At 41.9% G+C, this 17,579-nt stretch overlaps 1 protein-coding gene across 1 annotated transcript; it reads left to right on the plus strand.

Moving 5' to 3' along the window:
• The first annotated feature begins 9,460 nt into the window (after nt 1-9,460).
• LOC307072045 (hyaluronan and proteoglycan link protein 1-like) lies at nt 9,461-16,960 on the plus strand. Its single transcript, XM_079731205.1, has 4 exons — nt 9,461-9,729; nt 14,123-14,467; nt 15,214-15,516; nt 16,309-16,960. The coding sequence occupies exons 1-4, from the start codon at nt 9,648-9,650 to the stop codon at nt 16,599-16,601; spliced, it is 1,023 nt and encodes a 340-aa protein (XP_079587331.1). The 5' UTR covers nt 9,461-9,647; the 3' UTR covers nt 16,602-16,960.
• The last annotated feature ends 619 nt before the right edge of the window (nt 16,961-17,579 follow it).

Raw genomic sequence — 17,579 nt, forward strand, 5'->3', positions numbered from 1 at the left:
CATCCAAATGCTCTCTAGCAAACTTCAACGGGCCCGGACATGCACTGGCTTTAGCAGGGGGACACGTCTGGCACTGCAGGATTTGAGTCCCTGGCGGCGTAGTGTGTTAGTGATGGTAGCCTTTGTTACTTTGGTCCCAGCTCTCTGGAGGTCATTCACTAGGTCCCCCCGTGTGGTTCTGGGATTTTTGTTCACCGTTCTTGTGATCATTTTGACCCCACAGGGTGAAATCTTGCGTGGAGCCCCAGATCGAGGGAGATTATCAGTGGTCTTGTATGTATTCCATTTCCTAATAATTGCTCCCACAGTTGATTTCTTCACACCAAGCTGCTTACCTATTGCAGATTCAGACTTCCCAGCCTGGTGCAGGTCTACAATTGTGTTTCTGGTGTCCTTTGACAGCTCTTTGGTCTTGGCCATAGTGGAGTTTGGAGTGTGACTGTTTGAGGTTGTGGACAGGTGTCTTTTATACTGATAAGGAGTTCAAACAGGTCCCATTAATACAGGTAACGAGTGGAGGACAGAGGAGCCTCTTAAAGAAGAAGTTACAGGTCTGTGACAGCCAGAAATCTTGCTGGTTTGTAGGTGACCAAATACTTATTTTCCACCATAATTTGCAAATAAATTCTTAAAAAATCAGACAATGTGATGTTCTGGATTTTTTTTTTTCATTTTGTCTCATAGGAAACAGTACTTTTCTTTAAACATATTTGAATATGGATGAATGTGGGGTATCTAAATATGCTCATAGGAACCAAGGGAGGGAGGAGGTAAACATTAACAAGGTATGTGAACTGTGAAAAAGAATTGAACTGTGAATTTTTCTTTTCTGGTTCTTTGCTAGCTGTTTCCTAGTGATTTGAACTTAGTTCATTTATTCATGAATACAGGTCAGAACACAATTGTTCTCATGATGTCACATAAAAGTAGTCCTGACCTTTCGGAGCATGCTACGGTTCTTCCACAACCTCAGACAACCAAAATATATAAGTGTTTCCTGTAAAAACAAGCAAAGTGTTTCTCCAGTTGCCAGGAGACTTGGGGACATCTGAGGAAAATGTTAACAGCTGTGTACTGTACCACAACACTGTCCCTTAACCCATTGTAAGTGTTAAGGGTGGTCTCTACTGCACCTATGCTTGTGATTTAATGTTTTTGAAGGAAGGCTATTAAACCTTCAGCCACCCCTACTGCAAGTGATCATCTGGCCTAGAATAGAATGAAGGAACTACCATGGAGCTTATACTGACAAAGCTACAGCACACAAAGAAACCAAGATAAATAGACTGTGATTCATTCTATTATATACGTACAAGTTTACGTACATTTTTTTGGAAAAAAAATCGAACAACACTTTCTTTATTTTTATGGGACTTTAACTTTCTGTAAAGCTTGCCTTGTAAAAATTGAATTGTAAGTATTTTGCTCTACTAAACGTTTTGCTTCCAAATTGTTTATCTCAGTTTTATGGTTTGGCTTGGCCAAGCCATGCTATAGGTCAATCATGTGTAGAGTATTGTAAACAAGAGATACCGTGAGACATCAACCGTACACCATTATGTTTGACCTTGGAGAGTGGAGTTGGATGCTATGGACCATGTGTTCCCTGGAACTATCCTGCCTTGGATGGGGTTCCCCTTCAATTGTCAGGAATGACTCCATTGTTTCTATAAAACAAATAATGAGTGAAAGTGTGATTCAAAAGTGAAGAGCGGCATGATGTTTTAATATGAACTCGTTTTGTCTGTTGGCTTTATGTTACTGTCATCCACAGTATATTATGCAGTTTGTATTGTAGTAGGCTGCTCTCAAATGTAGCTACAATTTTCATTACCTTTTTGTTCAAAGAAGTTTGTATGTGTTTGATTGTGATGCCCTTTGTTAAAGAAAAATAAAAGGAAAAGAGATGAAAATGAAAAGAGGGCTGTTTTTGGTTCATGTTTGAAACAATCTATGCTGATCTCAGGCCTAAGGGTACGCTTTATATCTCCAACCGGACCCCACATAGAAAGGCTCAGGAGGAGAAAGATTGAGTGAATGATTCACCTTCTTTATCCAGTTTTTCCCCTTTTCCTTTACAGAACAAGGTAGAAAGTGGATTTGAATAGGACACACTGATCTACACCAGCTGATTTTACTTTATAAAATACAGCCAATTTCTGTGAATGATGTAATTTGCCAAACACATGGAGTCCAGTTAGTTTTTCATCATATGAAAAAGTGTCCAAAGCGGACTCCACCTCAGTTTGTAACAAGAGATGTAACAGCCAAGTTGAAGGGAAACTCAGAACATCTTGGATTTCCCAGCTAAAAGCAAATGCAGATGTAAGATTTGTGGTTGTGACCATAGCAAGTTGGTATTGTTGTTTGCCTATTGTTCTTAAAGCCAAGAGCTAACCTAATCCATCATGCCCTTGACTAAAGCATTTGTTGTAGAGGCCATAAAGTAGAAGTAGATTGTATAACTTCTTTATGACAGCTTAAATCAGCACAAAATATTCAACACCTATGGTGATAAAAAAATCTGCTTTGCCTTGAGTCCTAGGTAGATTATTCAAACTTTTGGGGTGATTAACCTTTTCAATACAGTGATACTTTATTGTCTAAGTCAAAAAGTTTTTTACCTGACTTTAACCATATCATGTAACCTGAACGAGTAAAACGCAAGATGATTGCAAAATAATTACAAGGTTTGTTCCCACTTTGTAATCCAAAACCTTCAGCATAAACCAGGAAAAGTGGTTAATATTGCTTTTACCTCCACGACTAGCTGCCTCTATCTTGCTTCAAGGACCATCATTTCTACCAGACTGTATCAAATGTGTCAAAGCAGCAGAATGTCAAAGAGAGCTTATGTTAGATGATGTATCTCTCTTTGCCTGAATTAAACTGATTTGACTTGTACACTAAGAGCTATAATCTAAAACAGATCCAAAAGACTACCGACTGAGTGAGCTTGACAAATGTTTGTTTCACACTGCCAATGAGCAGTGCCAATAACTTGCTAATAAAGAAAGCTCTGCACAAATTGTAACACACGGACACACACAGGCACACACACAGACGTCATCTTTATAAGTCGTGAAACTAGTTGATGCCCTGTGTTTTTCATCAGACCAACAATTCAAGTGCTTGATGATCGTTTTAATGTCAAGACGGCACTGCTGGCTTTTACTGCAACCGACCCACCTCTTTCCCGGAAATGTAAGAGTGCCTGGAAATGATGTGTGTGTATGTTCCTGCGTCCTTTCAGTCCCCTATATGACTCAAACATGACGTACATGTTAACAAGCATCCTCAGCTCACACTAAATATGTGTGCTGTTACCCTCTGAGTCACAATTTGAGTCACTGACCCATATATTGTACATAGAAACAGTTCCATACAATCATCCCTGCTATGGTGATCTAGCTAATTTGATTGAATAATAGTCACAGTCTGAGCAAATGTGTGCCAGAGAAAATGATATAGCAGAGACAGTGAAGGTTATTACAGTGAGTTCTGAGTTCTGGTCTTTTCCATGACAGGAAAACGGTTTATCAGCAATCTGGTACCTCGTAGACTGGCAGTTGTCTGATGACAATGTATAACGTGTTTCCATGGCGAACATAACTAATGCATTTATTGTTTGTTTTTATTATTTTAAACTCTCGCCAAATTTGTAATTATGACTGTTAAAGAAAAGTTGACTCCCTCAGCCAAAAAGCCTAGCATGCCATAGTAAACAAGGGCTGTACGTGAGCTGTTATATTTTATATTAACCATTGCAGCTCCAAGCTGGGCTGTTATACAACAGTAATGGTGGTGGGATGGTGGGAGAGTCCCATCATCCCTTGCCAGAACCACAGCAGTGGTCAGAGTGTAGCAATGCACACATTCTGGTCCCATAACTCTCCAGAAGATATAGGAAAACAGAGAGCATAAGAGACATCGAGAGAGAGAGGTAAGTTTGATGTAAGATAAATGAAGTCATATGCTACAATATATGAGCATTACAACAATTCCCCAAATTCCCAAAACGTGTCCCCAAAACGTGTTCCCAAAATGGTTGCACTTGAGGTTGCACTTGTGTTCTTTATGTTGCTTCTATCATCATCAGATTGATTAGATTTCAATCTGACTGACGCCATTAACTTCAATCACCTGGTTTGTGCCAACCTGAAACTGGCACGATGGTGCCCCGCTTCTGCCACCTTGGACAATGGGCAGACACCGCAGGCAGATGGCCCATAAACACACACACACACACACACACACACACACACACACACACACACACACACACACACACACACACACACACACAAACACACAAAGAAGTTTCTCCTGCCAATAGAACCCCCACCGAGCCAACTCCAATCAAAGACCGTCAGAGCATTTCCAGAATGAGTCGGCGAAACACTAGTGTCATTTTTATTTTTTATTCATCCCTTGTTCAACCTGAAAAGTGTTGTGACTTTGAAGCAGCAGTTGTGTATATATATATATATATATATATATATATATATATATATATATATATTTATATATATATCTCAGCTGTGTGTGCTAGACATGTTCCACTCATGTATTCATCAGCTCTTCATATCCGGTCCCTTTACTGTCTCTTAACCACTCCAGTCATGTTATAAGAGAAGAACGACACAATGTCTTCAGGTACTGGCAGTAACTTCCCACACTCCCAAATCACAGTAAGCATCATCTTGAATGATTAAAAGCACATGTTGGCCAGGGGCTTCAGGGAGTTTAAATGTGATAAAACATCCTTGTTCAGCATTCGTTCCTTTTTTCTCTTATATCCCCTTTGAGGACGTTCACACAAAGAATTCCATAAGAACCAATCGGGATACTGTTTGTCGTTAAGGTTTTATTCACAGAACCCCTTAATGGCGCTGGGACCCAGTCCAGTGAAGAACGGTGGGTTATCGTGGACAGTCCCACACTGCCAGAACCGGAACTTGCTTGGCCTACAGAGAGACAGCTGAACATGCGCTCATGTTACTCGTGTGACTTGACTCTAAATCAGCAGACTCATAAATGCTCTCCCTGTTCTGGGTGGAACCTGAAATCCTCAATCCCTTAAGACCTCCAATATACACTATAAACTCTTTGGCTTTCTGCAAACACAGTCACACATTCACGCATGCATGTGCACACGCATCGATGCACACACAGACAATATAGTTTGGTTTAAATGGGAAGCATTGGGAATACTGGTGTTGTATAGCTTTTGGAATCCCCTGCTTTTGTCATGTTCATTTGAGCAGACCCATTATACTAATCAATCATGTTATAACCTCCAGTTACTTTAACAGTTCAAAAGTTGTGATAAAGTGTAAAGACCAATCAAACATTGTGAAATAATTGTTCAATATACATCTATATATTTTATTTTTTAAACCAATAACCTGCTGTTTTTGGACAGCAATTGGATTGGAAGAGATACATGTTTTATTAATTAAACTTAATTAATATCAATGTAAGGTACTTACAACGCACCATATTTTTGGTTAGGGTTAGAGTTAGGCAATGATTGTGGTTGACTTTGATTGGCTTTGATTTTGCAAACCCATTTTTCTTTTCCACGTAAAAAAATACTCAAAACAGACCACCATTGTCTCTGTGCCAATGAAATCTTTCACCACTTGCTGAAAGGACTAGCGACCTGTATTACTGACGGCATCATCATGAATGCGTCAAACCCACATCTGCTCCAGCCTTCACAACCTCTTGGGAGGGCCCCTTCAATTTGCATCCCGACCCAACAGATCTGGGAATGGTCCCCGTCGCCCTGAGAGTGCGCACAGCCTGACGTGCCATCCCTAGGTTGTGAGAATGGTTAGCCTCACCTGCTCTGTACTGACCCTGCACCAGAGCCCCTCAGGGCTGTGTACTCAGTCCCCTCCTGTATTTCCTGTCAACGCCTGACTTTGTCGTCACGACCAGTTCCAACCTCTGATCTTAAGTTCCCAGACAACACCACCATCCTGGGGCTCCTGTCCAAAAACCATGGGGCCGCCTGCAGAGGGGAGATCAGCGTCTTGGCAACATGGTGCGAGGAAAAGCAACCATCGTTCAACGTATGCAATTCAAAAGGGATGATCGTCGACTTAAGGTAGGGGCCAGGACCATTGCCTGGTCCTGCCAATGGGACGCGGCAGTTTTAGCTGTCTAAATGTGCCTATTCTTCCGTCCTTTTTGCATGTACGTCAAAACCCTCACTAACTTCTATAGGATGCCCCTATGGATGCATCGCTGCCAGGTACCGCAGATGCTCTGCTGCTGAGCAGCGGGCTCTCCAGAGGGTGGTGAAGAAAGCGGAACACACCATTGCCTGCCACCTCCCCCTCGTGCAAAGCATCTCCCACACATGATGCATTAGGAAAGCCCAGGAATCCACAAAAGACTACAGCCACCCAAGCTATGAATTGTTTAAGTTGCTGCCGTCTGGTAGACATTACCGGAGCATCCAGGCATGGTCAACCATGCACACAAACATGTTTTTTCCCCCAGGCAAACAGGCTTCTTATCCAGCCAGGTTAATGTCAGTGATCACATTGGTCTCCCCAATGTATGCACTGATCACTTCCTATGGACATTCAATTTACATCACCAAAATTTAGTTCATGTTCAAATTTACAGAAATCGTTCACTTTGTATTTATAATACTCGTATTCCTATGTCTATATTCACAGGGCCCATTTGGTGGCACTGTATTTACTGGTGGCACTGGTGCAACTAGGGCTTTCATTTGACGACTCCCAAACTAATTTGGCTGCACCCTTTTATTTTGCCAATTTGTCACCGTATTGGCATGTCCTTTGTCCTGCAAAATCCATCTGTCTGCTTTCGTTTGAAAAGGTGAACTGACCAAAAAATACAGTTTTGTAATAAGGTAATATACTTAAGTTATGATTTGTGTGTATTTTGTTTCCCTGATCTTAAATTAAATAGCACTAGTGCTGCAGTGCAATTAATTTCAAACTTTGCACAGTTTACAAACCACCTCTTTAAGCCTTGTGCCTTAACAGGAGATTAGGTGGGTCATGCTTTCAATCAGATCACTCACACCAGCAACTCTACAACAAAATTACTTCATTACCACCAATCATATTAAACGCAACAAGACATTCAATCTAATCTTCTGATGGGGTTCCTTCCTTTCTACTACGCACCACTGCCCAGCTGTGGCGCTTCAGGGCTCATCCGGTCTGCGTCCCGCTTTGAATTAAAGCTCTGCTGGTACCGGGTCGGACTCGGATATGATGTGGATTCGAAAAGCCACCGACTTCCTCCACACATCATTTACTCATGAAATTTTAGTTTTTGCTTTTTGAAGGGTTCTTCCAGTAACACATGTGTTCTATCCAATTGAACCATTACAGAATTTAAAGGGGGGAAGCACAGATGACGTTGTCAACTAACGTCAGTGTGGTGTCAGCCCTGTTTTAAGATGTTACATAGTGCCTCTGGGAAGGAGCATGGTGGCGCAGGGACACTGTTACATTGTTTAAGGAGAACCCTGAGATATATTTGTATATTTCTGTTATTCCTACCATACACTTTTTTGAGCTATTTTGAGCTATCGATGTGTATTTTAGAGAGTTTTTTTCTTTTATGGTTTTTTGTGTTCTCAATGGCATATGGCTGATCATTACATTGATATATCTTTTTAGCAGCATCCTTTTTTTTACAAAGAACCAAAGATACAAAAGATGATTAGATCGGTGCTTATGTTCCTTGGGAATAACCCAATGTATCCTTTAATGCAGCCTTTCTATCTTATATAATTGCCCAAATATTTACAGTTCTACCATATGGCTTTGAAGGATGAAATGTGAAAGCCACATTAAGGTCTGTGTATGTTGCATGCACTCAAATCTTTCATCCCCCATGCATCCTGTCTGGCTGAGGTTGCTGCTGCAACCCATTATTTTATCAACAAGTAACTGCGCAGGACTGAGCGGTCAAAACGCACACTATCCTTATTGTTCTTTACCCGGCAGGGCTCGCAGCCCTCTTCCACTCAATTGTAGGCATCTTAGACAACCATCTTGTTTCTTTCTTATGTAGGAAGGGAAATGCTACAACATCGCAACTAATCATTTGACTGAGGGAAAACCGTGATGGTGCCAGTGTTAAATTTGATATTCTGAACGGACATGACATCTGCTCCTAGAATGGTTCATCACAGATGTTTTGAGCTTATGTTAAGCATCTGGACACCAAATATGTGTGCGTACATGTTTAGTTGTATCCACCTGGGTGTTGGGCTCACAACACCCAGGGTATTGCAACCAGTGCAGACATCCAGACTAGAGTAATGTAAATAGTGGGCTGGATATAATTTGGTAAGGGAAAGATTGGATTTAAGATAAAACAAAATTGGAAGGCCCTCTGTGTTATTTCATGCAGACGGTTCTCTCTTGTGCATAAGGAAATCCTGACAGGACAAAAGGCGGAAAAGTGTGAAACAAGGAGAGAGAGAGTGAGAGAGAGAGAGAGAGAGAGAGAGAGAGAGAGAGAGAGAGAGAGAGAGAGAGAGAGAGAGAGAGAGAGAGAGAGAAAGAGAGAAAGAGAGAAAGAGAGAGAGAGAGAACATGCCAAAATGGGTTGTGGGAATGGTTGGAGTGTGTGTGTGTGTGTGAGGGGGGGGAGTGGTACACCTCCAGCTGCAACAACTCTAAGCCCAGCAGAGCATTCACAGTGTGCCTGAATCCACTTTCTCCCAGTCATCCCATTTTTCGTGGACAGTGCATCTGAGAAAACGTTTAGTTCAAAGTACCACCTACCAACCTCCACTAGTCCTGCTCCTCTGCCTAAATAAACCAGAGAATCAACAGAGGCTGGGACATGATAATGGAGTTAAAGGCACCAAAATAACCCTCTTGACATGACTTATCTGAAGTGGATGCTGCTGGGTTACTTTTGGAACTAAAATCTATTATCTTTAGAGCCCTTGTCCTCAAGCTAATGTTAAATGTATTGGAAAGACTATAAAGGCAACACAAAAAAGTCACAAATTATTCAAATGTGTGTGTGTGTGTATGTGTGTGTGTGTGTGTGTGTGTGTGTGTGTGTGTGTGTGTGTGTGTGTGTGTGTGTGTGTGTGTGTGTGTGTGTGCGTGCGTGCGTGCGTTTGTGTGTTTGTGTGTGTGTGTGTGTGTTTGTATGTACATTTGTGTTGATAGATGCACAGGGGTAACCCTGACAACCAATCAGCACATCTAACACGCTGCCTCCCCATTGAACGGTCGGGGCTGTCCAAACATCAGTTCTATAGAGTGGCATTGTTGTCTGTTACTTTTCTAACGGGGAGCGGGTACTAGAGTGGGGGAAGCAGGGTGATGGGCCAGGGGTAGGGGGAGTGGTCTAAATCAGGCTAGGCTTCAATAAAAGCCACTTTCTGGACCTCTGATGAGCCCTAAGTTTCCAGTAGCACTTGAGCCCGGCTGCTGCTCCAGACAGAGGGAAATCAGGACGAAGAGAAGAAAAGAAGAAAAAAGAAAAAAGTTTAAATCAAAAAAATTTAGAAATAGCATCAGCAAACCAATTTTGAACAAATTGTGAATATTGTATGTTCAGGTTATTTTGTGTTCAATTTATAATTAAGGGGCCCCTTTGAGTTGAAAAAAAAAAGAGAGAAAATGCTGAGTCTGCTTTCCACCACCTTACTGTCCTTGACCCTGGTATGCGGTGTGTACAGCGATGAACAGAACGCAACGCAAGGTAAGAAAAAAATATGTTGGTTTCAGTTATGTTGCATGTGCATACGCATGCATGTAGTTTTTGAATACACAAGCATGTGCAACAGGATATCCTTTTAATAGACCCAGCCGTTTATTCCTGCTATTTTTAGTTCAGCTATGTGTAACTGTAGATTGTCCCTGCACTGGTACCAAAAAGGAACAGAGAAAGGACTGTGTGTGTGTGTGTGTGTGTGTGTGTGTGTGTGTGTGTGTGTGTGTGTGTGTGTGTGTGTGTGTGTGTGTGTGTGTGTGTGTGTGTGTGTGTGTGTGTGTGTGTGTTTGTGTGATTGTGTGGGGGCAAGACTAAATACGGCCTTGTGTAACAAGGGAGTTATTGTACTGGTAAAGGAACCCTCTCTAGGGTAACATACACAATGTGACTCACCACTGACTCATTGACTTTCTGCATACAGAGTACCACAAGAGTCTAGCTAACGAATAAATCACCCTGTCACTCATGAAGGCTCACAGCACATAATACTGAATGTGATCCATACTAATGGCTGCACTCTCAATATAGGTCTAGCTGAAACTGGGCAACCAAGCTGATTTATTTAGTTCCCCTCCCCTTGAATTTTCAATGGTTGGTTCAAAATGAATGCAGAGGGCACAAGTAATTCACACGTTCATTTTCCAACTTTAATCCTTAGAAAGATAGATTCTTCCAAACTTATAATAATAAACTTTGGGAGAGAATTGGCATATTGACAATCTTACACGCAGAACTTTTAAGCCACATTTAAATGCAGTTGCTGCTATGGTAAACTATTATAATTAGCCCACTGCTCAAGCTGGAAAGAGTAGTTTGCTGCACCAAAATGGAATCCTTATTTATTTGTACTGAGTACTAATTCATCCTTTTCAACGCTGCTCCAATCTGAATGAGCAGAAAGGTTTGGATGCCAACTCACACTGTGTTCTCCTTAGAAGGGGAAAAATGTCTCAATAAGGGGATGTCTGTATGGCAACGATGCTTGCCTAAACAATAAGGTCCCTCCCATTGGCAAGAGACGACCAGCAGTCTTTATGTGTGCCTGTGTGCTTGCATTAATGTATGCATCAGTTTCTGACATGCAAATGAGTTTCAAAGTCTGAAATTAATGGGGGAAGGCGTGTGTGTGTGTGTGTGTGTGTGTGTGTGTGTGTGTGTGTGTGTGTGTTGGTGTGTGTGCATGTGCATGTGCGTGTGCAGGTATATCAGTCTGTAGAAATGTGTTTCGAAAAGTTGAGGGACTTTTTGTGCATGTATGTGCATTTGCGTGCGTCGGTTTTTGATGCTTTATGTCCGTTTTGCTCAGTGCTAGGTCAGGGTTTTGGTTCCATGCAGTATAGATTTATATTGGCCAGCTGAGAAGGTTCTTAACCCATTTAGTACCTAGTATTCCCAGGGCGTAGCTGCAGATTGAGTCACTCTTTGAAACCCGACACAGCACAGGCAGCTGACAGGAGCTGCGTCAAGATTTATTGCTCACTGTATGCATAGGGGCACCGTTCTGAAAACTGTCCAAATAACGCCATCTTTCCCCTGTGAGGTAATGGGCTGTTAATGCTATGGCCTGTTAACAGCCTGTTTTGTTTCGTAGTTACCCTGGCTCTGCTTTGTTGCTAAGATCCGCAGAGCAGGGGGATTTTTTCAAAGGGGGTTGGGCAGGCGGCTCTAGTAGAGGAGTAGGACCAAGATGAACATGGATTTTTGCTGTAATTGATCCTCGCATTCAGAGGTTGATTAAGGAATTACTCATACACACCACTGCCCTCCGCCCAAACACCCACCCGCTCATCCACCCGCCCACCCACACACCCACACACCCACCCACATACACACGCATTTCCCGTTTATGTTATGCGTGTGACATGCGCAAGGTTTATTGGAATGAGTATGTAGGAGGTTCCCTGCTGTGTGTACCCCAGCTGTGCTTGTTAATTCCCCCATATTTACACAGGCAGTCCAGGGCAAGAGCTAGGGCTGTAAGTTCATATAAAACAAGCTGTTTCAAGCTGTTTCAAGATGCGCCTTTACACGCCATGGAAAACACATGAGGCAGGAGTTCTGAATAATAATGGTCACAGGGTTTACTTGTTCATTAGAGAAATTAACGCTTTATGACTAAAATACAGTAATACAACAATGCACAGTATTCTTTGAAATGTTTTAAAGGAATAGTTGAGATTCCAGATATATAGTTCATACAGTTGACTTGGACAACTTTATTGTATATTGTATTAATTAAACACCACAGGCTGCAAAGAAGCATATGGTTTCAATCAGTGGCAAAAACCTTAGAAAGAGTTGGCGGTCATAAAATAGCCAGTACCAGTGGTCATAAAGTGTCCTTTGGTACTGGCTTCCGCATTTTTATTGCCATACACATGTGAAGTTACTTTTTTTTTTCTAGCTTCTCTGTACATAGTATACACCGAATGACATGGTTGAGAATGAATTGACCGATGTGTGTATACAATTGCGCTAAAAGCCTGAACTTTGACCTCAGAGAAGGCAGAAAAAATAAGCAATGAAAATGCAACACTTGGTGGATAAACACAACAATCAAGCATAGCCTTCATGCTTGAAAGAAAGTTGCTTTGTTATTTTTTTTTTCCAATTTCCCCTTGAGACACTTGTTTGATAAAATACAAATCTCTTCCAGTGGATACATTTTCCTCAACCAGGATACTTTTTTTTATACCTCGCTGGACAAAGGGTCTTGTTGTTCACTTAAAGCTCTTTCAAAAGGCCATGGAAACTCCCAGACATAATTCCTGGTCCTGGACCTGGTTTCATCTGGTAACCTGTCAGTGGTGACATCAGCTGTCGGCGCCCAGGGTTTTGATGAGCAGTTGAGTCATTCTGGATCCAGTCTAACTTTATATGACTGCTAACCAAACACTGAATTTACGAGGCAACATAAAGTGACGGAATACTTACTGACTGACTTACTGAGACAAGAGTGATGTAGGATGATGATGATTTTAATGCTTTTGGGAAGAATTTAGGATTTCCAGCACTTATGAAGTAATGGTAAGAATAGCAGTGTGATAAAACCTGGAAAAGTAAAGGTACATAGGATAGCTTTGTCGGCAGCACCAATAAAATCTTAATGCAGCAAAGCAGTACAAAATCCAGACCCATGTCTGTCGCGCACTTGGAGCGGAAGTGGGAGGGTAGAGGGGGCATGGGGGATGATGGGGGGCCTGCCTGGGTGGGTAATGGGAAGAACAAGGCTGGCAAAGCCTTGGTGAGTTGACAAGGTGGGGGTTGCGTCCATGTGGGAAAGGTTTGTGCTTGTTAAAAAGAAATGCTGCTTTCCAGTTGTGGCTCTGGCGAAGATTGCTGGAGGAAGTCAGCGAGAGGAGCTTCAAGGAGATGGAAAAAAAAAAAGAAACATGTTCACGTTTTGGGAAGGATCAACCGCATTGAATCTTCATCCAAAAGAAAATCAGAACACTGGTATCTTCAGCACAAAGCAAACGTATACATATGAATAATATAAGCCCTCAGCTACAAAAATTCCAGATGTTTTACACTTAAAGTTAAGGTCCTGTTCTGCTCACTAAAGGGTTTTACTGAGCATGACCGTTATAAGTGGAGTGTTTGAGGAGTGGCCATAGGGTCAGCTGTCATGTATATCCTTCATTCCTCCAAACTGGGGGCCCAGTATGGTAGGACCCTCTAAGCTAAATAAACCAGGAGGCCAGTAGGTTTGCACAAACACTGTGGGATCCCTTTCTTCTGTGAGGCTAACCTCTACATCACTAGGCCTGTACTTTTTTTTTTCTTCTAAAAATCACATACCCAAAGAAAAAGGGTATATCTGCATAACAATAAAATGTAATCTTGGTTCCAAAATAAGTATAGCACCTGTAAGATGGTTTTGAGGATGAAATAATCAGTTGGAATACTTCCATCAGTATTCCTGTTCTGGTTGTAACACATATTAGATAAGCACTTAACACATGTTATTGGTGTGCAATATTGTCTTATTGTTAAATATTGCAAAACAACAAACAGCTGATTCGTGCAAAGATGATAGCAGGAAGTTTGGTAGGAAACAGATGCAAGGGTTTGGCTTCAGGCTCTGAAGACATATGGCGTCCAACTGCAGCTTCTAATTATCAAGACAGAATCTAGGCTGCATAACAAAAGTTGTTTGGTAGCAGAGAAACGGTTTTGTGTTTGTATGTATGCATGCCTTTGCTGTACGTAAAACGTGATAGAAACTTGAATTTAATAAGAAGGTTGAGACCACAGGTATCCTTCTATTGTTCTCCAAGTCACCAAATTCCCCTTCTGCTGGGATCCCATTACAAATAATGAATTCATCCTTCTTAATGTAACCAATTTCAGGGGATAACTTTATTTTATTTTTCACCAGTATTTGCCAGCGCCGGGGCCAACGTCACCCTGCTATGCCGGCTCAATGGCGACTTGGAGTTGACGCCATTCGCCAACATCGGTATTAGGGTCAAGTGGAGCCGGGTGCCTGAGGACGAGACTCTGGACGAAGAAGAGATTCTGGTGTCGCTGGGTATCCACACTAAGAGCTTTGGGGAGTTCAACGGCCGCGCCTTCCTGCAGGGCGCTGATGAGAAAGACGCCTCATTAACGATTATGGACGTCACCGCGAGCGACAGCGGTCGATTCCGATGCGAGGTGTTCAGAGGAATGGAAGAAGTCATCCAAGATGTTATCCTGTTGGTGGAAGCTGACCCCATAAATGGTACATATTTTTTATTTACCTTCACAGCTCAGAGAATTATTTGTCTGATTCCATTGCATCCTGTTTCCTTGCACATGTTGGTCTGCAATAGTCTAGTTCGACATTCAACAATGAATTTTAATAATTGTATTATGTTTTTGCCATGATGTCTATTTTATCATAGGGAAAATATCCATACACAGACCCTCCATTTACTCTTGCATTGACAATATCAGGGCAAATGGTCAATATTTAGTCTACATATGTGAATGAAGTAAATAACTTTATATAAACTCTTGGAAATATAGTTTCAGCACAATTTCATTATATTAAACCCATGCAATAACATAGCTGAAAGTACCTTGTTCAATGAATACACAGCAGTTGTTAGCTAACTAACTTGAGCGATATGATCTATGTCCTGCAAGGACTGACAGCCATTTAATTAGGCAGTTAGCGTAGCCTGGCCTCTGTGGAGACAATGACTCCTTTCACAGTCAAGATGGCAAAGGTAAAACCCAGGAGATTGTATGGCAGCAACACCAGTATCCCTTGAGACACCGCAGTATTAGGCCCAGAAACCACACAGCCTGCATTTCATCGTTTGGCAGCAGATGAAAATTGTGAGTTGAACAGAAAACATATGAATTTAAAGGACCACAGTCCAGTGCTGATGACCACTTTAGGATTTAACACATGATTGATTGTGTTGCTATGAGTGGTTATTTAGAGTGTCCAACATTTGTTATGTCCTCTGTCCACCAAAGGTGTAGTATTCCCGTACTCTCCCCGCCTGGGCCGTTACAACCTGAACTTCCACGACGCAGAGCAGGCCTGCTTGAGCCAGGACTCGACGGTGGCCACCTTCGACCAGCTCTTCCAGGCGTGGAGGGGTGGCTTTGACTGGTGCAACGCCGGCTGGCTGAGCGACGGCACCGTCCAGTACCCGGTCACCAAGCCCCGGGAGCCGTGCGGCGGGTCCGGCAGCGAGGCAGGCCTCCGGTCGTACGGCCAGCGCGACAAGTCCAAGAGCCGCTACGACGTTTTCTGCTTCAAACCCGTGCTTGAAGGTAAAAGGTTTTGTAATTGCTGTATGGTCATTTTTTTGTAGGGCTGTACCCAGCTCGGAATTTTCTGTGTTGGCTCGATTCATCAGTTTAATCGATTATTCGATAATGAAAAGATGCCAAATTTCCATTTGTGCGTGCACATTGGCACACATGCAAGCATGTGATTGAATGCACTAAATCCATGGACCAAATCCAACCGTAACATTAGTCGATGGCAACAGAGATTACAAAGATATTGGAGTTTAGACAAATATTCATGCTCCATAACAAAACGATGAAAGCGAGTGTGAAGGGCACACTCAGTTGTCCAAATCACAGGAGGTATAGTGGTGTTAGGTGCTTGAGCCTGACCAGGCAACCCCTACCTTTTTGACTCACTTTTCAGTTCAGACCTCTAGACACAGAGCAGATCCCCCTTTGGATCTGGTTTATAAAGGCTTTATTACGGAGCATGAATCTCCAATATCTTTGTAACTTTAACTCAGGTTGATGAGATTGACGGATTAATCAACGAGTCTTGACCTATGGTTATGTTGATTAACATCCTTGTGTTGCATACAATCACACAATCAATTGCATACAAAACAAAAATGTGATTACAAAAAAAAGGTTAACAAGCACAGCGTGTAAAGATTTATATATCTATCCATAATTCATAAGTAATGAAATTCCTCTATCTTAAGCCCTAGGGTACAGCCCTAACTTTGGGTGTGGCCGTTCTTTTTTCAATTCATTTCCAAACGATTTACTTGTCTGTAATCGTTTGTCCTTGTGTTCACCCCCCCTCCCAAGGGACCTTTTATTGGCTGGAGCAGCCCGAGAGGCTGACCTATGACGAGGCTGTGCAGGCGTGCTTGGACGACAACGCAGAGATCGCCAAGGTTGGCCACATGTACGCCGCATGGAAGCTCCACGGCTTCGACCGCTGCGACGCCGGCTGGCTGGCCGACAGCAGCGTCCGCTACCCCATCTCCAGACCCCGCAAGAACTGCAGCGCAGGGGAGGCCGCCGTGCGCTTCTTGGGCTTCCCGGACAAGAAGCAGAAGCTCTACGGCGTGTACTGCTTCAAGCCACAGGAGCATTGAAGCTGCCGGGGGCCGTAGAAATTAAGGAAGTGTTAACCACCAAAGAGGAATTACCACAACGAATACAAAAATGTCAGCATTAAAGCTGAATATTAATTGTGGGATTTTAACAAGCATGAATTAGCATGAACTCATTTCCTTTTTCTGAAACTGTGATTTTTTTTTATCTGAATCTTTCAAAACTAATAAATATCGTCATTTTTATCCAGCAGTTATTTCATTTACATTTTGTAGTTTTGCAAGTGTATTAATTTCTCAGACCTTTCAGCAATACAGTATACAAAGTTTGACAATACAAAATATGGTTCAGAAACTCTTCAGAAAGATTTGTCCCTCGTAGAAAGATTGACTATGAACAAAGATATTTAGAGCAGATAAGATACAATGTAGATGTTCATTATAAACATCCACATTGTATCTTATTTGCTCTAAATATCTAAATATGTTGTTCATTGCTAAATTATGTAACAAAGTTCAACATGACTTCACAGTTTCAGAGTTATATATTAACTTGTCTTACTGTTAACTGCTCTTTAGCAGTAAGCATTACTTTAACTGTACTCACTCTCTCCCACTAATGTTGTTTCCTCTACTTTTGAAATTGCAAAAGCCCTTTTTTTTTACCTTTGAGAAGTGATGTGATGAGAAAATGAATGTAAGTGAGTGGACTGGTACTTTTTGACTGCAGTCTCCGATAATACCTGTTGATGTGTAAAAGCTATGGAAAGCCTGTTTCAGTTGTTCAAATATATTGTGTTGTTAATTTGTGTACTGCATGTGGTAGGTTGGTTTTGTGTTCATCACAAATTGGTTTGAATGTGTTTCAGCTGTTAGCTTGTTCAGTTGGGAGATCAAAATTATACAACAAAATGTCCAAATACTTATGGGAACATGTGCTGCTAACACATGCTAGTGCTCACATTTAGACTGCAATTTCTCTAACACAATTGTTAGTGACATAGCACCGATTTAAGGATG

The sequence above is a fragment of the Pollachius pollachius genome, assembly GCF_949987615.1.
Source record: "Pollachius pollachius genome assembly, chromosome: 1".
Taxonomy (NCBI): Eukaryota; Metazoa; Chordata; class Actinopteri; order Gadiformes; family Gadidae; genus Pollachius; species Pollachius pollachius.